We start from the raw sequence: 22872 nt of genomic DNA on the forward strand, positions 1-22872 counted from the left end.
TTGTGCTTTAAAGTGTTAGTAGAGGAACAAAAGTTGCTAAGTGGCAAAGCTCTCTTCACTAATCCCCCAAAGATTTTCATAATGCATGAAGTAGAACAGTTGGAAAGTATTTTTTAGGACCCTCAAGCAATTAGTAGGATCTTCCTAATGTTAGGTATGGTACAGAGAAATGACAATATAAAGATACAGCTAGGTGAACTTGAAGGAACTTTTACATGATGATTGTTACCTTCACAACAAATGAATGGGTTTTCTGAGGATTGTGCTATGCAGGTCTTTGTATGCGGGTTACGTTTGTTGTTGTGAGGGTTTACAGAATCTGTCAGTCTTTGGAATAGGGTCAGTGCACTAAATACATCAGTGATGGGAATTCTTGTGCTGTGAGAGACTTGGGGAAAGCAGCTGTCTGAGAGCATTGAAGGTCACCTGGGCATGTGTGCTGCCAACCTTTTCACTGATAGTCACTGCAGCTTATTAGAGTCACTGAGAGGGTCTCCTACTGTGGTGGGAGAAACAAGGCTGTCTTACCTAAGGATAAATCAAAGTGTACTTACTTGAAAATTGAAATTGTGCCAGAAGGCAAAAATAACATTCATGACATTAGCAGCCTGGGGCTTGTCTGGGGAGGGCAGGGAACTTGTATTTTGCCTCCAGAATGAGGCATCAGCAAATCCAGCTCCCCACCGCAAGTTGCAGTACACTAGTTCTGGTTTTCAGCATAAGCAGATGGTCAAATAACTTTAAATTCAGATTTAGGGATTGCAAGCCAAATACTGTGTCCTCACATTTTGCATTGCAAGTTCACGGTTTGTTAGTACAGATTGATTGTATGAATTTCAAATGATCTCTGGTCTGCAGAATATTTTTTGTTTGTATTAAATGTAATACAAATATTCCAATGTTGGAGTCTGTTTGTTTTCTTGTTTGTTAATACCAAACCAGTGCAATGCATCAGCAGGACAACATATGTATTGAACAAGTACTTTTTTGTTTGTCTATTAATGCCATAACTAGTAACAGTCAAATTAACAAAGCAAACAAAAAAAACTCCAAACCAACCAAAAAAAAAAAAAAAACCAACAACAACAAAACAAAACCACCAAACAAACAACCAAAAAAAACCCCAGACAAACAAACAAAAAAAAAAAATCAAAACAAACAGCCCAAAACTCTGTGCATTTGGCTGGTATTTTAGATATTGAGTAGTGAAAGTTTTTCGGAAGAAATTATGAACAAAGTGTAGAGAATCAGTGCATTGCAGTTCCATAATGCCCTTAGTTTAAACCAACCTTCTTTATCCTTTTGAGGTTTGTCATTGTGTTCTTCTGGATCATCTCTTGCTGTTGTCAAGGACGATAGACTCTATTCTATTTCTTTTTCTCAGAGGTTTTTATTATTCTGCAGGTGGCCTAAATTGTCAAGGACACGGTAGAAGGTGATCTTTGCCCAGCATCACACTGAGCATAGTGTAGGCATAGACACAATGCCCAGTCTCCAAGTTCGTCTTACCTGCATCCTGCTACAATGATTGTTGTTTCTTTTGCTTTATCTTGATACTTCTGTCTGTCGCACTTGTGTGCTAGAGTTTTGCATGTCTATTTTTTTTGGTGGATTTGCAGTTCAATTGTTCTGTTTTGTAAAACTGCTTGCTTTAAACTGTGCACGTTCCCTCATAGGGCTGTTAGTAAATATGGAATTTGGACATGTAGCCAAAAAGTTTTGTGGTTCACAATGTTTTAAACTTTGCTTGCTAATATTTTTTTCCTATAGTTAGGCCTTCTTTAAAAACAAAATGATGTGATTTTAAGTTGTTGCATTGTCTAGCACTATCAGGTGGGACATGACTTGTTTTCTTGCTGCTTGTGTGTTTCAGATGTGTATTCTGGGTATTTTCTAAGCATTATGGCAATTTTTTTAGTAAGTAAGTAACTTTAGTAAGTTTAATATCTTGGGTAGAATCATTAAATGATTTGGGTTGGAACAGACTTTACAGATCATCCAGTTCCAACCCCTCCCTGCCATGGGCAGGGACACCTTCCACCGGACCAGGTTATTCAGCCTGGTCTTGAACTCCAGGGATGGGGAGTCCGCGACCTCTCTGGGCAACCTGTTCAGTGCCTCACCACCCTCACAGTAAAGAATTTTTTAAAAATATCCAAACTAAACCTGCCTTCCTTCAGTTTAAGGCCATTCTCCCTTGTCCTGTCACTATGTGCCTTTGTGAAAAGTCCCTTTCCAGGTAAGCCCAGTAGTAAAGTCTTCTTGGGCTATATACAGTTTTGTGTTCTGTGGGTGCAGACATAGAAAAATAATAATTTCCATTTAGATTAATCAATATTCATTTTACTATGCTTTTTTACTTATTTCCTATCTATGAGCTGCATTCATAATGCAGGATGCTTGATGAAAGATTTAATTTGCAACCTGCTCTGACAGGTTACAGTACAAGATGACAAACTTAAGGGATTTTCCATGATCTTGACAGTGCTCCAGTTTCAGTTGTATTGTTTGTTACAAGGATTACTTGGTGTCTTCATCTGTTGAAAGAACTTATTTTTCTCTCAGAGTAACTCAAGAGTAGACAAAATTACACATATCTTTGTGCAAGAGGCGACTGAAAGTCTGTTGTGCTGATACAGATACTATGAATCAGAATCTTCCTGATTTATGAGTGGTTGATGAGTTTGAACTTTGTATCCTAGGTATAGATGTTGCAGGGGTTTTTTGTCAGGGGATAAACAATAGTGTATTTGTTCTTTTGAAATGCGTTAAAATATTTTTTTTATCATGCCTTTGATTTTTTTTTTTTCTGCAAAATGGAAAATTATTTTAAGTAAGAGCTAGAGAAGCTGATGATATAAATGTTACTATGTATTTACACAATTTTATGTTGGGCACCTTGTGTCCAACTTTATGAATTTTTGAAAGCAGCATGATGAGACCTAGTTGAAAAGCTTTAAAAGGGCTGGAAACCCCTTTTATTTATTTATTTTATTAAAGATCCTAGCGATCTCTACTTCTCTTTTTTGTATAGAGACAACAGAAGCTTCTTTGATTGAAGGAGTTATGTAGCTGTGGAGTTATTTCTAGTGTTTTCTCAAAATAATTGAGAGCAGGTCTTTTGAATGGAAAGAAATGCTTGCAAAGATCTGCAAATGTAAATTCTTTTAAAGACAAAAGCTTTTCTCCAATCATCTTGGTGGACTTAAGTTGTGTCTGTCAATCAGGAACACTCTAGGCTTCTTGTAGATGAGTGCTGCATAAATAAGAAAGTAAAGCAGATTGGTATGGATTCACGCTGATCTTTGATCTGCATTTGAGTATTTTGAACACAAACTGTTTGTATGTTCTCTCGTTCTTCTTTTTTCCCTACATAGATATTATAAATGTACGTATAGGATATTAGCCTATACCTTACTAAGCTTGTTGCATCTTTCAACTTTTTATGCTCCATCTTACACAAAACATTACACTGTTTAAATCACACATTTCAGATACCAGAAAAGAAGTATCTGCTCTATACAAGTCCAGAGATGATTCTGAAAAATCAGTTTTTTCTTAGTGCTGTTGCCAGACAATGGCTTGCATGGCTTTGCTTTATTTAAGAAAAGTCAAATATCTTCAAGTTGCTTTTCTGGAATTAAATTGCTCTAAATTTGGGTATTGGGATATAATATATTCCAAATACTCCCTTCCAAGCTTCTAGGCATCTTTTTTATATCAATTTAAAAAGAAGTTTCAAATGGAATGATATTGAAGTGTTCCTGAATCCAGAAGGTAACAAGCTGCATGACAGGATGGCAGTAAGAAGGGCCATTCAGCAGTTACCCGAATCCTATAGGCCTTAGTGCCTGGAGAGAGCTGAGCTATTTTATGCCAAATAGGATGGGAATTGGAAAGATTTATTTTTAGATTTAAAATAGTAATTTTGAACAATATTATTAAGGGTGTCTTTTGCATGGAGAAATAGCAGCTATTCCTCACGATTTATAGTTGCTAAAAATGCCTTTGAATATTAGTTTACCTTCTATTTACTCAAAATTATCTGAGAGTCTCTACTAATGACTAGTGCAAACTAGTGATTGTGGTTTTAGTTCAAGCTGTGCTTTATTTATCCCATGGCCCTTCACTGCTTTGTTTCACTTCTTCCAAGACTGTGGTTGGTACAAGTTGAAGAAGAAAGGCAGAGACTCTCCAATCCCATTAACATAATACAACAAAGAAATAACATTATGACAAAAGTTTTATGGATAAGTAACAAATTGCTTCTCCCACCATTCAGACAATTCTTATCTCTAGTGGACTGCAGTGGAAAAGAAGAGGCTTGGATTTTAATTTGCTTCTAAACTTGGTGGCTAATGGTGAGAAAAAGTTATTTTTTACACAGGCATATTCAACCTGAATGGTGTGAAAACTTCTATAAGAACAGCCTTTCTTGGATATCATATTGTTTTTTAACGATAGTTAAAAATTGTTCACTGTTCTATGGAATAAGATAAAGGAAAATTAGTTTGGAGGAGATGCTGTATTTAATCTTTTCACTGTTATAATGGAGATCAGGTAATGTATTTAGCACCTGTGTGTTCCCCAATCCTCACAAGGTATGACAAATTGCACAAAAAATGTGTTAAGCAAAATGGACATAAAGGACAGGAAAGTTTGCAGTTTGTAAGAATGTAATGCTTAAAATGATAATTGATATATAAGCTTCAAGATTTTTGCTGAAATTAATGTATTTTATTAATTGTACTTTTCTAATGGGTTTCTTCTTCCCTAGGCACGAGCTTTAACACCTCAGACAGCAGAAACAGATGCAATTAGATTTTTGGTTGGAACACAGTCCCTTAGATATGATAATCAGGTAATTTTTCTGTCAAATGTCAGTTGTAATTTTTACCTCTTTTTGTAACATTGTTCCAATATCATCCCTCTTTCTTTCTCCCCCCTGTTGAATGTGAACATTGACTGATAGTTAACGACTTCTGTGGGTAGAATGTAAAGATATTGGTAAGAAATGTAGGTGAATGAAAGCTGTGTGTATTTTCTGAAAATCATACCGCTCCTCCAAATTGTATGACTAAATCAGATTGGCTTAGTAAAGAAACTGCCGTATTTTTGTTAATTTGAATCTATAGATGCTCTGGAACCATGAAGAGAAGTAAAGCAAAACAAAAGTCTTTAAGCCTTAATTGCTTCTAATGGGACTCCTGGTACATGCACAGTATGTGAAGCTTCATAAACTGGATTTTTCAATATTCATTATTGGCAATCATCTGTGTCCTTTCTGATCATGAGTTTAACAATTCAAACTAAAATCTGAGTGACTTTCATGCCTCAATTTCTATTGGGGTGTTTCTTCTGCAGTTAGGAGTATGAGTTGTAATTTAATTTTTGTGATGAAATTTCAGTAAAAGTTATACCGAAGCAAGTTCTTGAGGCTGAAAGGGTTAGAAGGCTGTATTGAGTGCAGGTGGCAAGGCTTGGGTAGCAGGAGAGCTGTAGTGGTGGCCTCTGAGAAGAGGCCAGGGGTTGCCTATGCCAGACATGGCTGGTTCCACTGAGTCCACTCCAGTACACAGGTGAGTCAGTTTCCCATGAAGGCCCTGTGCTGAAGCAGAGGAGAAGAGTGAGATGCAAAGAGCATCAGGGAGAAAACACCCATAACCACCATATCCCCCTGCCCCACTTGAAAGGGTCAGAGGAGTCTGGGGTGAAGTTCAGCCTGGAAAGTAGGGGAGAGAAGGTACTTGTTTATTTTAACTGCCAATAAACTAATTCAGTCACCCAAGTCAAGTCTCTTTTGCCCAGAATATTAGTTAGTAAGTGACCTCCCTGTCTGTAGCTGGGCACATAAACTATCTCATTCCTGTTGTTCCCGGTTTCTCCCCCTGTCTTTTTGGGGAGAGCCAGTGTCTGGGTGGGGTCTCTTAGCCAAGGCTAACACCCACCATGGAAGTCCCTGGGACTGAATAGAGTGACCGACTCTTTTGAAAATGGGCTGCACAAAATGGCTTGGAACCATAGCTTTGGGCATGTGAGCTGTCAATTCCCGGTGAGGTTTTGAGTTCTTTACTCAGTGATAGTGCTGGATGAGACTCAAGAAAAGTTATTCCAAGGCATAAGGGGGACGGAATATTCAGTTTATTTACATTTCAAGTAATACTTGGGGGTAGAGTAACAAAAGAAGTGGCAGACAAACTTAGTTAAAAGTTCAATGCACATGATTATATTTTTGATTGCGCTGTTTCTTGCTCTTCAAATATTTGGTTATAATGTGGGGGGTTTTTGTTGGGTTTTTTTTTGCTTTTTTTTTTTTAAAACTGTGATTTCTGTGATGGCTTTACTACTTGGTCAACTAATTAAATCCTGATACAAAATTGTTGAAGAGTGGTTCTCACTTATCAGTTGATAGCCAACAGATCTTTAATAATTTAGATTTTCTGATTGTGGTAAGTTTTTTTGGGTATATACTATGTATTTTGGAAATGTTTGCATATGCTTCAATTTTGAGTATGCTTTTCTTTTCCCAATGAATAACATTAACAATAGAAATGCAGGACAATTCTTAGTGTATTAACAAATGTTTGGAGGTTATTGGCCTGTAGCTGTGCCTCAGGCCATTATTTCTTCTCAGCTAGTTCCTCAATCCCCAAGAAGTGCCCTAGGCCTCAGCTCATTATAACTTAATTCAGCACTAGGTTCTCTACATTTGCTTAAAAACTTTTTTAGTTACCTGACCAAACTTATGAGCTAGCTTGCAACACTTAGTACTTTACCAAGTCCTGCACATTGACAGGTTTTATCATGTGCAGATTATTTCTTCCCTTCTGGTCATGGGCAGGTGCAGTGCAAATGAAAGAGCAATAATTTTACAGCTGACATGATAACTTTTGCCTCATTGAGGTTTATTGCTGTATGAAACAATTTTAGGTATTCATAGGAGAATATGTTTTAGGTGAAAATATTTTCCTATTAATACTAGTATTTCAAAAGAAAGGAAAGTGTTTATAAGATTTTATATTCTGTTAATATTTGACATATTAATAGTGTATAGTACTTGGCATTTGGTCCTCATAACGTGCTGGGAATGGTTTAAGTAGTAGCACTGTGTTCTACATGGTGTAGTTTTGGAACTTTTGTCCTCAGTACTTTCATTGTTGCTAAACTTAGTGCATTTATTGTACGCATTGGAAATATTCAAGTATGTAATTTATTCTTTTCTCATCTCATTCTCAGAACTCTGCAAGTTAATTTTTAGTCATGTGTCTTAGAACTTAAAATACTAATTTTCATGATTTATGTAATGCACTGCATCCCCTGTACTCAGCATCTCAAACTTTGTGCTCAGTTCTGGGCTCCTCAGTGCAAGGAAGACTTTGAGGTGCTGTGGTGCGTCCAGAGAAGGGTGATGGAGCTGGTGGCAGGTCTGGAGCACAGCTGTTTTGAGGAGGAGCTGAGGGAGCTGAGGTTGTTTAGTCTGGAGGAAAGGAGGCTGGGGGGTGGGGTGTCTTATCACTGTCTACAGCTACCTGGAAGGAGGTTTTAGCCAGGTGGGAATTAGTCTCTTCTCCCAGGCAACCAGTGACAGGACAGGAAATAGAGAGAGGAAATAGCCTTAAGTTACACCAGGAGAAGTTTAAGCTGGATATTAGGAAAAATATTTTCATGGAAAGGGTTGTAAAGGATTGGAAGAGACTGCCCAGAGAAGTGGTGGAGTCATCATCCCCAGAAGAGTTCAAAAAACCCGTGAATATGGCACTTGAGGACATGGTTTAATGGTGGACATGGTGGTGTGCAGTATTTGGTATTAGAGTATTTTTCTATGAAATTTCTGTTGTCCTTAGTATTTAGTGAAGTCACTATTCTATATATCATGTATTCAAATCAAGTTGAGTGGAAAGATCCTTAGCAAAAAACCATTGGGGGAACTTTTGCAGTTCTTTCTGTTATGCTGATTGACTTTTTCTGGTAGATGGTGTTGACTGGCATAGCTGTGAAAGATGTAATTTTTCAACTCACAACATGCAAACAATACTGTTGCATAAGAATTAAATTTCGTATTTCCTAAAGATCTCAGTCTGGGCATTTCAATAGCTACCTGTGTGTTCCGCCAGTTTACAGCTGTCCATGTTGTCAGCTGAATCTGAGACATAACGACAGAGAGAAGTTTGTTACCTGTGCCTTCAAAGGGCTTCACATGGGATAAAGAGTACTCCCTTATGTGCCAAGTGACTCTTTTAACCTGGTTAGTGTGGGAAGAATCTGTGTGGCTGTAGTAAATGGGACTTAGATTTGTGATTCACTTTCTCGGATAAGAGACTTGGCCTGAGCTGCCAAAAGAGACTCCAAACAAAAACAAGGTATGAGGTTAAACTAATCTTTCTTGAAAGGCAGAAGTGTCACTCTTTAAGATGGATATGCAGTTGTTGGGGTAGATGTACAGTGTCCTGATTCCTGAGTAGATTCATAGGTTCAAGGCAGCAAATGACGTCTCAAAAGACAGCTTGATAATCAAGTGCAGAGGTGGTTCTATGCCTTGGATGACAAAATGGAAGAATAATACAAGTGATGAGGTCCAGAATTATATTTCAAGGAGGAGTTGCTGATGACTGTTTGGGCAATAAACAAAAAGGTAACATGTAAGCTCAGCCCCTTAAAAATAATATAGTGTTCAGTTGAAGTTAAGACGTATATTGCAGCCTCTGTATTTTAAGAAAATCTTCTGTATTTCTGCATAACTAAGATTTTTGCAGTGATTCAGTAGTTAATTCAGTAGACTTAATTCAGTCATGATGATAGGATGTCTCTTGGCTTCTTTTTCTTCTTCATTGTTCACCCAACTTTGAAACTTAATTTTTAATCAGGATACAATTGTTTAAAATTTGTGAGTCTTCTAAATTTATTTTTCCACTGTTGAGCTTAGGGGAATTAGTCCCATGAGTAAAGTTCCTTCTGTATGTTATGCCAGACAAGAATCTTGCTAAATTTCTTGTATTTCTGTGGCAAGTATAGAAAAACAACTGACTAAAAGAAGGGGAGGGAAAAATGATAGTAATGTGGGCCTATCAAAAAACCAAACTCATAGCAAAGAAACCTGCAACAAACAAAAATTAAAATAATAAAATGCAAACTTAGTTCTAGCTTTTAAAAATATTATCTATTTAAATACTATTTTTTTTTCTTCATCTTTCAGTATTTTATATTTCGATACAGTATAAAAAGATTTGGTTTGTATCTTGGTAAAGATATGTGACTGCTAAAGTGAACTCTCAAAAAGTTTCTTACTGAGTGTAAAGTATTTGCTTCAAAGAAGAGTCCTTTCCCTCTCTCTTCTTCTTCCTTTGTAGATGGTTTGAATTAGATGATTTGGATACAGAATTGGTGCAGACATTTAGAATAAGGATTGTAATGTTGTTATTTTTGTTTATTGCTGTAAGAAGTGTTGAATTGTAATACGTGGCTTATTTACTATTAGCCATTAAATGAAAAATCACCTTCAAGCTTTAAGTTGAAAATTGAGAATAAGCATGGTATTTCCTCAAACAGGGAAATTGCTTGTGTTTTCCTAGAAAAGTTAATCCTGCATGAAATCAATGATATAGTAAATTGTTAGTATAACAATTAATTAAAGTAGGTATCGGTTATAAAAATCTCATTAAATTGTTCCATGTAGTCATCATGTATAATTAAGACCCACAGGAAAACATCTGAAACTCTAATGTTCTATTTTATTGTATTTGCAGATTCACATCATAGATTTTGATGATGAAAATAACATTATAAACAAAAATGTTCTCCTTCATCAAGTGGGTGAAATTTGGCACATCAGTACCAGTCCTGCAGATAAAGGTGTACTAGCAACCTGCTACAATAAAAGTAAGTCCTTTTTAATGTGCTCAACTTGAACACGTGTTTTGATATTTTGAATGTGCAAAGTTTGAACCTGTAGCTATGCGTAGACACTTTCAGTTAGAATTATCAACACAAGGATTTCTAAAAAAATCTGCTACACTTTTACCTCTACCGCATTTGTGTCATATCCTTAGGTTATCTTGGTTAGAAGTCAACTTCTGCATTCATGTTAAGAAAAGCCACAAAATAAACCTTATGCTTGGCTGATGAATGCAAAGCATGGCAAATAAAATATATTCCTGTTACTTTATGCATCATTTTTATTGGTTTATATGTTTGCTTTTGAAAGTGGAAGTAAATGTCTTTCAAAATATGCCAGCATCAAGCTTTACTTAAAACTGCAGAAAAAGTTTGTGTATAATGTTATTTTTCATATGTGAAATTCAGGTATGCCCACAGAGAGCTATAGCTTCTTATCTAAATATCTCCTGAGTAGGAATGCTCCTCGTCTAACCTTACACTGAGTGCACAACAGTTGAGGTTAAGGATCTCTGTGCAATTCCTGAGTGAGGCAGGTGTGAAGATTTTCTGGCACGAGGCTTGAAAAATCCACTTGCATCACTTGGGGAAGGGGGTGATTTTTCTCTCTGACACATAAGAAATCTGAGGTGTCAATTGAAATAAATATTTCTTCTAATAAGTATTAGTCTGTTCTTTCATGGAAATACGGTCCAAGAGTATAACAAAAAAGGAATGAGTTTCAGGCTCCATACATCCGTGAAGAGTTGTAGAGATGTGTGTTCCTGCTGTTCAGCCTTCTGGTTGTATTAGGGAGAGGATTCCAGGATTGCCTAGTTCTCCTAATTCTTTTGAATTGAAATAAAACTGCTAAAATTTGAATTTCTTTCACAAATCTTAGGGTTTTTTTTAAAACCAATGATAGAAGATAAGTAGATTTTTCCATTGAAATGATTGTGGGCATTTTGATTGAGAGCATTTCTGTGAGATTTCCAATTTCCTTTATTAGACCTATTAAATCATATGAATGTTTTCTATTCTAGATTCTTTGTGTTCTAGATTTAGTTTATCTGATTTCTTAATACTAAGCTCTCTTGTTTATACTTCATGCATCTTACTTCAGAATTCTCATCCATTAACATTCTGCAGAACACAAGATCTCATTCTCAAATGGCAGTTACTGACTCTAAATAGCAGTGTATAGAACTGAAAGCACACAGTGTGGGGTTTTGTAATAAGGAATACAGAGTTCAGCAGACAACTTATTTCAAGTAGTAATGCAACCAAATTAAGCAATTGAAACCTTTACAACAATTTAATGTATTGCATTTCTTTGTTATTTTAAAAAGACTCTTAATGCATTTTCTCATTGAACTACAAGTCAAATGAGATGATGCTGTCAGGAACAGCTGTAAGTATTGTGCCCATCCCTTGTGTCTGAGACCAGCTCTTCTGTCAAGACTTGAATGTTGTTGAAACTGGGAGATTGAGGAAATGTGATGTGTGTCCGTTATTAATAGCTGTTTCTTGAAGTCACTTGAAGAAGTGGTGAAATGTGGCATTGAAGAGAAGTGGAATCATGTACATTTTCTGTTTCGTAGCTCACTGGATAAGCTAATGGAATAGGGTGAAATTTCCTCCTTTATATTGGGAAACATACTGAGTTTTCTTTTACTCTCACACATTTGCAGAGAGTAACCATAACTGAGGTATGAAAAAAAGATGTAGTAGGTGCAAACAGAAGAGCACTTTTTCACAGCTCTCGTGATCTTTGATTTTTGTTAAGAGGAATTTGCCTTTTATATAGGAAGTTTAAGAAATATAAATTTCTTTTTTCAAACGCAGTGAAAAATCTTTCCATAGTGTCCAGTTATCATCCCCATTATGTTATTGAGAACGTTATTTGGGAACTATGTTCTCTGAACAGTCAGTAAAGTTAAATGGTGCTCTGTATTTTTTGTTCAAGATATTTTAATAGAGTATCAATGTACAATTAGGTTTTAAAAAGGAAAATACCTTCCTGACTCTGAAGTCAAAATGAAGGAAACCTCCTGTTATTGTTAGCATCAGTATTTACTACTTTGTCTAATTTTGACATTGAAAAAATACAAGGCTTTGTTAATGATGCATTCTCAACTATGACATTAACTAGAATAATAATGGTTCCAGTATTATTGGAACAACTGTGTCTTTGGATATTAACCAGAAATTCCATTTTCTGGGACATTTTGTCTTAAAGAAAAAATTGTGAAACTCTTTTACCATCCCTCCTCATGCACACACTTTAAAAATACTGGTTTAATCACATAATTACAAAAGGAGAACTTATTAGACTTAGTTCCTGCCCCAATTATAGTGGTCTCCCCCCCCTTCACCAATCATTAATATATCACTTAGGAAATTTTATACTGTTACGACTGATATTATAGGAAGATGATTTTATTCTCAAGTGATAGGCTTACTAGTTGTGTATAATCTTGTCTAACCTCCAGAAAAGATCGGGAATTTACTATGCTCGAGGCACAGCACTTGCCTGTGCTCCACATTTCTAGCTAACTCACCAGTATTGTGTGCTAGAAATGTATTAATGCCTTCCCAGTGTAACTGAAATTGCTAATAGACAAGATGTGTCTTGAGGAGACACTGAGAAGTAGCTTCTCTTTTTGCAAACCTGTTTGGCAATTGTTTGATGTTGTGAGAATTAGGAATGTTGTATTTTATCACAGATTCCCTAACTGAAGAGAGAAAGTGCATAAATATGTGAAAGAAGCTGGGTATAAGAAGAGAAAAGAAGGATTATAGTCTAAATATCTCGGGGACAAGGGAAGAAGGCTTTGTAAAATTAGTATCTGAGGTATCCAGATGAACACATGCACTATTAGTCAGTTTAGTGACATGTTGCTGTATCGTTTTTCTCTTCTACTGCAACAAATCAACTGAATTAAAACAGGGGTATGTGGTGGTTTTTTTTTCCCCTCTTGAAGAGAGCAAGATTGTTACTGACAGCTTTAAAGTAGGTAAAAGTCAAGGGGAGAAATGTTTGGTAGTCTTCTAGCTTTAGAAGTTAAATTAGATTGTTAAAGTTCAGTATGAGATAGATTAGGTTTAAAAAAAACCTAAAAGGTTGGATTCTTGAGAGAACAACACTATTTAGAGATGGTTTGGGGTGATGGTAATAAAAGTGGCAATAAGCTAGAGTGCTACAGTTGCATTTTAATGGTTTAATACCTAATCTCTGAAAATTTACATGTGCTTATTTGCCTGATACTTACTAATATCCTAAACTTATGTTCAGCAAAGTAGAAATCAAATAATTTGCTTTACAGTAGCCCAGAATTAAAATGGAGGATGCTGCATTTAGTGGAAAATCCCTGTGAGAACAATTCTAGGAACTTTACACCTTTTTTCTTTTTTTGCTGTTCTGACTAGCTGTAGTAAGTTGGCTATTCTCTTTTTTATTACTTTTGTTAAATTAAAATGTGACAGCAGTGACACTTCCAAAAAGTGAGTAAGAAAGGTGACAAAATAATTAGGAGATCATAGCATTTCTTAGTAGAAATGCACATTTAAATATCAGAAAAGAGGAATTGTGGGGTGGGTTGAGGGTCAAAAATGTACCCTCCAAATAATGATATGAACCAGTGAGAATAATGGTGCACTAAATATAATAATAAGTTTAAAAATGAAGATAAATTAGCCTTCAAGAAGTTTGTAGCTATCTAAGCACTCTCTTCAACTGCTAAAGGGAAAATCATTTCACATGTGCATTCCTACTGCAAGTTTCAAAAAAGCTTGCTTCATTATTCAGATGAGCATCCTAGCCTACTCTAGGATAATTTTTCATTGTGAAAAAGTGAGATGCCAAAACCCTGTAAATCACACTAAAGGGGAGTCACTTGAGAACTAGAACAGTGGAGACCTGACGAAGTGCTAGCCTCCATTGGAAAATGATCTGTATACAGTCTCAGTATTGCTCAAGTTTCAGGCTATAGGAGGGGAATTCAGAAAACCGTTTGAATGGACTTTTAATTGCATTCTGAGGCAACAAGAAATACTAACAGGCAATGGACTAGGGTGTGTCTAATAATTTTTGTATGTAAAGTAGGTGATGGGAGCCTCAGCTCTAGAAATGGCCAAAAAAATTGGGATCCCTCCATTGATACGATGATTAATATGATGTTGGGTAATACTTGGAAATATGTTGATGATGCCCTTTTTGTCATTCCAGCTTATCATACACTGTTATGTGGTGTTTGAAAAATTTCCGAGTTAGGTGGATGCACAGTGATAGGATAGGTGTAGGCTGTATATGGGTTTGGGGGGGTTGAGTCATGCCTTGCATGTGCTTTGTTTCATACAGAACTTCTTTTTAATCTGTTGCCTTGTTTATACATCCCTCTGCGTCTCTCACCTGCTTTTTTAGGATGCGGTTAAAATGGAGGCAGACTATTTCCTGTGGACTTATAAAGTAAACTTCAGCTACATCATTAAAGAAATGGGGAATTCAGGGGCATTTTTCTGCAAGCTATTTAAATGAGTTCTGCAGTCACTTGCCAGTTTGCCAGCAATGGATGGCTTCTTTCTGAGTGGCTCTTGGGTCTGGTCTCTGTGGACCAGAATAATAAGTAAAGAGGTTGAAATTAATGATCATGGTGATGAATTTGGGAAAAGCTGTCATTCTAAAATAATTATTTTATAAATATAATTATAGTTTATACAGCATTATTTGCAAAACCTGGATATAGCTTTCATTATATCCTATAAGCTAGAATTAACCCCCAGATTTATGCATTGCTCTTAGATACAAATGAATCTATTTAGCATGTCAGCAGAAACTAGTGGTTTGTTTGAATTTTGATACTGTGTAATGGCCAGATGCTTGGGAAGTTACTGTGTTCTGTTACGTGTTCTCCAGATACTTAGAGATGGTGAAAGTCAAGGGTTAAGGCAAACTGCTGGTGGGTTTGCATGATGTGATGGGGAGATAAAGGGGAGGAAATAGAAGAACGATCCAGACTGAAACTGAAAAGTTTGCATAGGTGGAAAATAGTTTGCCTGCTGAACCTCCAGTTGGATCAAGGTAGTGGTATCCATTACTGCAAAGGTGAATTTTCAGGATGTGATTGTATGCAGCTACTTCAGTGTGTCTCCTGGGTGCAGAGGTAAGATATGCTTGGAGGGGCAAAAATAAAGGACCATGTCTCACAACATAATTGTAGACAATTGTGTTGTTGCCTGTCACAGGTCTAAATAGGGGAAATGCTTGCTGAAAGACAAAGTGAGGAAATAAAGGCAATGGTTGAGTGGGAGAAATAAAGAGATCCTGAGGAAGGAGATCCCAGAAACGACTATGGGATATGTCACTTAAGCGGTGACCCTATGGCTGCAACCACTTGTGAGAACACAAGAAGGTATGAGATGGTAAAAAAGCTTTTGGGCAATCAGTTCTGGGGGAGGCTGGAGAAATGTTAGAGATAAGATATAGACCTTAAGTGTTAGCAGATGTTTAGTGTCTGTCAATACACAAGTCTATTATTGTGGTTAAATGTCTGCATGTTTTGGTTTTTGATTAGCATTTTTTGTTTTGCATTTTGTTTCTTCTTTATCTGTGGCAACTTCTGCTATTTTCCTGAGACCTTGTTTTTCTTCCTGTGGCATTTGCTGAAAGGATCAGTGAAATAATTTGCCAAGTCTTAAATTGTTGAATCTAACTTTTAGTTTTGATTTTGCTGTAAGATGAACAGTGGTCTGGAGACTTCAACTTCTCTTTTAGCTGTTTTAAACTGTGCCAGCAAACTAAACAGAATGATTATTCTGATCGTTTATGCAATTGTGAATTGGGTTGCAAGGCTATTTTCACAACCACAAGAGTACCTTTATGTAATTGAAAACCTGAAAATTAGTATGTGACAATGTAGGCGATAAAAATAACAGCGTTAACGTCTGATGTTTGGAGTGATTTACTCTAATGATGTCAGGTAGGGTGGGAGCAGATGTGGAAAGTGTGTGTGTGAGCTGTATCAACACTGCAACAATTTAGGAAGAAAACAACCCTTAACTGCTAGTTTGTGAGGGATAGAACCTGCTGGCTGTGAAAGTCTTGACGTTGAATAATCAGCTTTTGGCATCAGTCAGCTGACTGCTTGTTTGTTGGGGGCTTTTTTTGTTTGTTTGGTTGGTTTTTTACAGCAATATTGCTGTAATGATCATTTTTTTCTGGAAACTGTAACCTGTAGAGTAAAATAAATAGTCTCAGGATATTAGACTATTATTTTAAGGTTATGTATGTATTCTAGTAACTTGAACAGGGCCATGGCATTGACTTAGAAACTGCCTTGCAGTAAAGCCTATTGTTAAACTGTGAGGGTACTCCCTGAGCAGTTTTGGTGTGTGCCAAGTTACACAGTGTACTTTCAGACAATGATGCCCAGTCATAGTCCAAGAAGTTCATGAATAGTTGGAGTGTAGCCTCCTTTTAACTTATCCTGCAAAAAAAAAATCAGCTTGATTGTGCTTTCTGGCCTCAGGGCTAGAGATCTGTACCTGACATGTTTTAAGTAACTTGCCAAAAGAAAAAAATCTGTCATGGTTCTCCGTTGCACATTTCTGTAAAATACACAGGTCGTTTGTTTTGGAGAATTACTGAAGGGAAACATGCAAGTACTTCAGAAATTAGATGAAAGATATTATAAAGATGTATATGAAATAAATTAAGATATGAAGATCTGTTCAAGAATTTCTGTTCTGCTGATCTTAATATGGTGGTTCTGTTGTGTGGCTTATTCGACAAAATTAAGAGTAATCATTTTAGAGATAATTTCATCCTTCTACAGAAGAAGATATTTTGAAACAGTTATCCTTTTTTGTATAGCACTTTTACAATGTCTAATGCTATGGGGTGGTTTTGTTGTGATAAGGATTAGTACGTGTTTGGTTGGTTCGTCTCAAAGAGTCTTGATGAATTAAAGTGAAAACTTCATGCTGCTCAGCTTGAAGAGAATGTTTAATTACTAGGTATTAGGTGCATGCATTCATTGAGGCAAAATTAAGTTTCTAGCAATGATAATTGTCTTAATTCGTACTAGTTCTTGCTTCTGAGGAATGTACTTCTTTCTAGCTGCTTTCAGATACCAAATGCTGAATCAGATCATGAACTGGAGTTGTTTGCCAGGTTGGTGATTTCTGAGTTCATAGAAAGGCTTAGCAGGTTTTCATGGGGCTGTGAAACAATCACTTCTGTTTTATTTTCAGTGCCTTTTGTAAGGATGCCGATGTTTTGCTGACTTCCTCATCTACTGCTGCACATAAGGCACAGAAAACTGTCAGTCTTGATACAAAGAACTGTTCCTGAACTGCAACTACCACGTTATAGTACACCATCATGTTTGGATGGCTTAAACTATTTTTCTCTATGTGCGTTAACTAACTTTTGTAAGGAGAGGAGCTCATCTTTTGAGTCCTTCCATTCTCACTTTTTGCATGGCATGAAATTACCTAAAAGTGTCAGCTCTGCAAGACTAGGTAGTTGACACTGTTACACTAATAATGCTGTTTCAGGAGCTCACAGTGGAATGCCTCCTCTGGTTTTAACTTTAGCCTTTCAGATAAATCATTGTTTTAAATACATGAGATAAAGCTAGATGAATTGCTTTCACTAGGAAGGGGAAAAACTAAATTTAAAAGCAGAATCTTTGTCTAATCTAAATTTAAAAGCATAATTAGTAAGTTTCTATGTTGCTGTCATGTTTTGTATTTGTTCTTGCCCCTGCTTCTCCTAAGAATTCAAATTCTTATTCAAATCCGTGGAAATATATGTGGAAACTCATTTGTTGTCCCAGTTCAAATGTATTTTTAAACTCCTACAAAAATAGGTTCTGCACTTGTTTCATGTAGGGACGTAGGAAGCCACCAGAGGGCAAAAGGAAGTGTGACTGGACAAAGCTGTTACCTGCAATTTTCCACAGGCAGACAGGCATGTGTGTGCACACATCCTGGTTTTCACTTGGATTTTTCCAAACAAGATAGGCGCCCTGGTGCGGTGCTTATGAAGACTTCATACAAATAGCTTGCCTTTGTAGATCCAGAGCATACAAACACAAAACTGGTGTTTAATTTTGTTGAAAATAGTTTGCCTTTAAAATCCATTATTTCAAAACATTAAATCTGCCATAAGTTATGGCTGTCTGGTGCATTGCACTTACCACACAGTGAACTTGTGTGTTAAAAAAACTTTCTGCAGAGAAATTCATCAGTAAGGATACCGGATATAATGCTGCTGGTGATGCTTCATCTGCTTAGTATTGAAGACAGCAGGTGACACTTTTGCTTTCTGTAATGAAAACACTCTGCATAGGGAAATCATTGGTACAGCCAAGGGATATACGACAGTCATTCGTATGGGCACGGAATTGGAATGTGTCTTTAAATATTCCCTCTTCTCAGCAGTAGCGGTGGGATGTACAGAAGAAAATTTATTCCCGTAGTTTGAAGGAAGAAATAAATGTGCTTAGGTGTTCTCCTAATGTTCTTTTCAGTTTGTACCTGTTTTTTTTTTTTCCTAGGAATTCTAGCTCTTGCATGTAATTTGAGTGTTCCTTTAAAAGTACCATGCAAAAAGGGTTTTAAGTGAAATGGTTGACTATCTGATCCATGTGATAAAAAAATACTACACAAGTGTTGAACAGCTTGAGAAATTGTTCCTTGCTTGTTGTTAATTGCTATTCAAATTTGAAGGCCTCTATGCATAGAGGTATATTGAGTTCTGTCCAAACGAGAGGTAACATAGCTGTCATATCATAGTCTGTGCTATAATCTTACTTACGTGTAAGACTGCTGTAGGAGTCAAGCTCTGTTGTGTCTAAGACAGTTTGTAAGAGCAGATACACAGTGAAAAGTCTAAGAACTGGGGGACCATGGACCACGTATAATATAATTAACTTGAAGCACAGGTTCTTGTTATCCCTTGATTTAGGATTTCATCTTTATTTTGACAGTGATTATCAGGATAATTGTAATGTTTTTGGCATGAAGCAAAAGAGAATGAATGTCAGAAGAGGGAGGAGAGAAAATTACTGAAATTCAAGTATTACAGAATGGTCATGATATTGAAAAGAGTGCTTTAAATGCAGAAAGTGGATAAAATGCTTCTGAATTAGTGCTGTCACTGGGGGATAATCTCTTGAATTGTCAGGCTGATCTCTCTTTCACTGTTAGAAGGTTTCATTCTCCTCCACCTTTTTGTTTTGTTTTGTTTTTTAAAGCTTAGAACAGAAGAAGTGTTTTTCTGTCTCTAATACCATGCAGTTTTTTAACTCTTTTCAAATATTTATCTGAACTAATATAAAAAACTGCAAGAGAATGTGTTCTTTTGCCACTTCCAGTCAATGCTATTGTTGTAAATATTGTTTTGCAGAAACACATACATTCTTACAATATGTGTTTAGGCATTCTTGTCCAACCAGTGTGTTAAATAAGTGAAAGGCTTGCTTTTCTCTGTGTTAGATTAGTTTTGTGTTGGACTTCAGAGTTATTCCCAAATAATGCAAGTGAAGCCAAGTATAACTATGCAAGTTCCTTCCAGTAAATGTTAAGACATTTTGCAACCACACTCTCTTGCATTCCATATTTCATGACCTTCTTTCTACCATGGGAAGTAGCCTGCTTTTTTTTTCCATTATCCCATCTTTCTTGAAAAGCTGGGGAGACCAAAGGAATGTCACTTGCTTTCATACTCTTAAGAGAATGATAAAGATTTTTTTTCTTATTTCTTCTTCTTTTTTTTATTCCCTCTTGCTGGCTTATATCAACATCACAATTCAAGTACTAGCCATATCTTAAATATTTTAGCTAAATGATATTTTTTTTATAAAGTAGCAAATCTGGAGTCAATCTGGTTATCTGATGACATCGATTCTGTAGCATATTCTATTGCATGTCCTCATATTGAAACCATGTTAAAATGTTTTGAGGACTGTTATAATTTGAGATTTTTCTCCTAATTCTAGGCAATAGTTTGAAACCTTAATTCTCTTGTGTGAGGTTTTTTTTTATTTCATGTGTCATCAAACAAGCATCAATGTTTCTGACCATTAGACATAAAACTTACGACATTTCTCCTACTGCAGCTATTTAAGTGACAGAGCTACAGGAAATATGAGAGTTTGAAGGTAATGTTCATGTGCCTTTTTTGATATTTTGAAGACTGTTTTGCAGCTCAGCATAGTTTTATGATATCCATTGTGGGTGCATGTGCCATCTAGTAGACTAACAGCATTTCTCCATTGTTTCACATGCTCAAATTGCTGTCACCATGACCTTCAGGGCCCTTTCTGCAGAGCATTGTTAAACTTCAGAGTTCCTGTTGGTCTGTTTCTCCAGCCTGTTTCTGTCCCTCCGATGTTCCCTGAGGTCATTAATGAAGACGCTGAACAGTGCTGGCCACACTGTCAGCCCCTGGGGTACACCAGTAGTGACTGGCTGCAGATGACTTCTATGCCACTGATCACAAGCCTTTGAGAATGGCAGTTCAACCAGTTTTGAACCCAGCCTTCCAATTCTTCAGTTTGTCTGTGAGGATGTTACGGACCAAAGGCTTGTTAAAGGTAAATAACATCAACTACTCTCCCCATTTTTACCAAGCCTATTTTTAATTTGATTTTCACTGCAGAATGCAATCATATTTGTCAGACATGATGTCTCCTTCATAAATCTGTACTGAGTAGTCCCAGTCAGGTTATGTTTGGAAATGTTTTTCAGATTCTCTTAATCTGTCACCTTCCTGGGGACTAAGGGGAGAGTGATTAGTGTGTAGATCCTTCTTGCCCATCTTAAATATAGGAATGTCATTTACTTTCTCAGAGTCCTCAGGAACCTCTCTCCATCACCATGACCTTTTAGAGTTATTTGAAACTGGCCTCATAAATACATTGGCCATTCCTCAGTTCTTGGGGATGCATTACTAGGATCTAATTTCTTTAAATATTCCCTAACTTGATGCTCCTTTGTGAAGGGTAAGTCTGCATTGCACCAGACTTTCCCACTGGTCTTTGCAGCCTGGGATCCCTCAATCCTGAGGATAGCAAAGACCCCTCTGCTAGACACTGAGGTTATTAAAGTCGTACACAAGGACCAAGACTATAAATATGAAACTCCTTCTCATTGTTAGGTGGTTGTGTTATCCTTTCATCTTTCTAGCAGACACCAACTGCATGTTGCAGCATTGGTCTACCTTCTAATCCTAAACCATAATCTCTCATTTGAGCTGAGAGCTCCATGCACTCTAGTTGCTGATGTTTATAAAGGGTGATTCTCCCTTCTCACCTTCCTTTTCCATCCATCCTAAAGATCCATACCTCTAATCCCAGCGAGACTGTACACACCAGTAAGAGTCTGCATTTGAAATAAACGTAAATTGTACTTGGTCAGTACTAGCAAAGGAATTGTATCCCATCTCTGAGCTGAAGATTTGACCACCAAAATGTTTCTATTTGGTTATGTTTTCATAATTTCTTTTCTTGTATTATAAGCCTTTTAGGGAAGAGCTATATATCTTTCTCCACTTGAGTTCAATAAAAAAAAATGTGGTGGGGTTTCTCTCTTGTGAGTGTTTCTGAGGTGTAAACAAGTGAGAACTGCATAGTTATTAGCTGCCAACTAACAACATGATGTATTGTTTGAATGCCCCAATTTGAGAAAACTACTGACTAGCATAGAGCAATATTCAGTCTTTTTCTTTCTTTAGACTGTTTGGATATGCTAGTTGTTGATACCTTGAACTAAGAAAAAGCTCAACCACAACTTATTTTCCTTGTATTAGTAAAAATACCTTTCTTATTGTAGCATTTTGTAATTGGCTGAATGAACAGAAAACTGAGTATATCTCAAAATAGTGTATCTAGCTAGTAGTTGTTTATAATTCTTTTCTTCCATTACTTACTTTTGCGTGATGTGTGAGCACATCTGGAAGTGAGCTACCCAAATTGTCCAGTTAATGTAAAGATACAAGCAGATTATGATTCTGAGATCTAAGCTTTGAATCCCAATTTATTGCTGGAATAAACTTTGTGTGTGTTGGTTGTGGCCACACGTCTGGATTTCTATTGAGGGGAAGTACCAAGTGGAGACCGTGGAAGGCTGCTGTAAGGGGTAGTGAACCTACCTTTTTGAATTGAGCTAGTGGTTAGAACTTGGTTCGTCAAGCTTGAGGCAGCCACGTAAGCTGCTCATGTTGGATGGAGTGGCATTTGTCCTGCTTGAGGTAGATTTCTATGAACTGTAATTATATTTGTCTTTGGAACTCCTGTGGAGTAGAATGGGAATGCTTGAGGTTATTTAGATATACGATTGAATATGCAACTGTCTATTAAGGTGCCTGATTCAATGGGGGGATAAATGGTCTGCAGTTCCCATCAACTTGTTGAGGAACACAATTTTTAATACTTACGAAATATCAAGTGGGAACTTAAGTGCATTGGTTTCATCTCACCTTACTTCATTAACAGCTGCCATGGCTTTGTTGGTGATGAAAGTGAGTTACCTCCATGAGACAACTTCTGTGTGTGTAAAAGCAGCAATGTGGACAATGCTGTTCAGCTCCACTCGCCTTTGTGATGATGGAAGCCAACATGTAAATATGCCTCATTAAGTTTTATTGGTGTACTGTGCAGCTCTCCTCAGCACAGAGTTAAATCTCACAAATTGTTTTTATATGGCAAGCCAATACCTTTCTGCTTGTGTGGCTCTCACTGTTGTTGCAGCTTTTACATTATTGCGGTCAAATTCTGCCTGAAGAGCAGAGTTCAGCTCACCAGTATAGCAATGGTTGCACTTCTTTGCTTGGGCTGTCCCCATATGGCAGACTTCCAGAAGTGCAATCAGTTAATTTTGACCTCCCTCAAACAGATGTATATCTGCAGACTATATAATCAAAAAAAGGTCTGTGCTGAAACATTGTCTGAAATCACCTTGGGATAACGTAAGAAGCATCAGACTATAAAAAAGTGC

At 36.8% G+C, this 22872-nt stretch overlaps 1 protein-coding gene across 2 annotated transcripts in view; it reads left to right on the top strand.

Moving 5' to 3' along the window:
- Positions 1-22872, top strand: part of EIPR1 (EARP complex and GARP complex interacting protein 1) — a 76094-nt gene that overhangs the window by 3994 nt on the left and 49228 nt on the right. For both annotated transcript variants that reach the window (XM_048298626.1, XM_048298627.1), the window contains exons 2-3: positions 4778-4861; positions 9744-9876. In XM_048298626.1, coding sequence (XP_048154583.1) covers positions 4778-4861; positions 9744-9876 — 217 coding nt within the window. The remainder of the gene's footprint in view (positions 1-4777; positions 4862-9743; positions 9877-22872) is intronic.

The sequence above is a fragment of the Corvus hawaiiensis genome, chromosome 3 (genome assembly GCF_020740725.1).
Source record: "Corvus hawaiiensis isolate bCorHaw1 chromosome 3, bCorHaw1.pri.cur, whole genome shotgun sequence".
Classification (NCBI taxonomy): domain Eukaryota; kingdom Metazoa; phylum Chordata; class Aves; order Passeriformes; family Corvidae; genus Corvus; species Corvus hawaiiensis.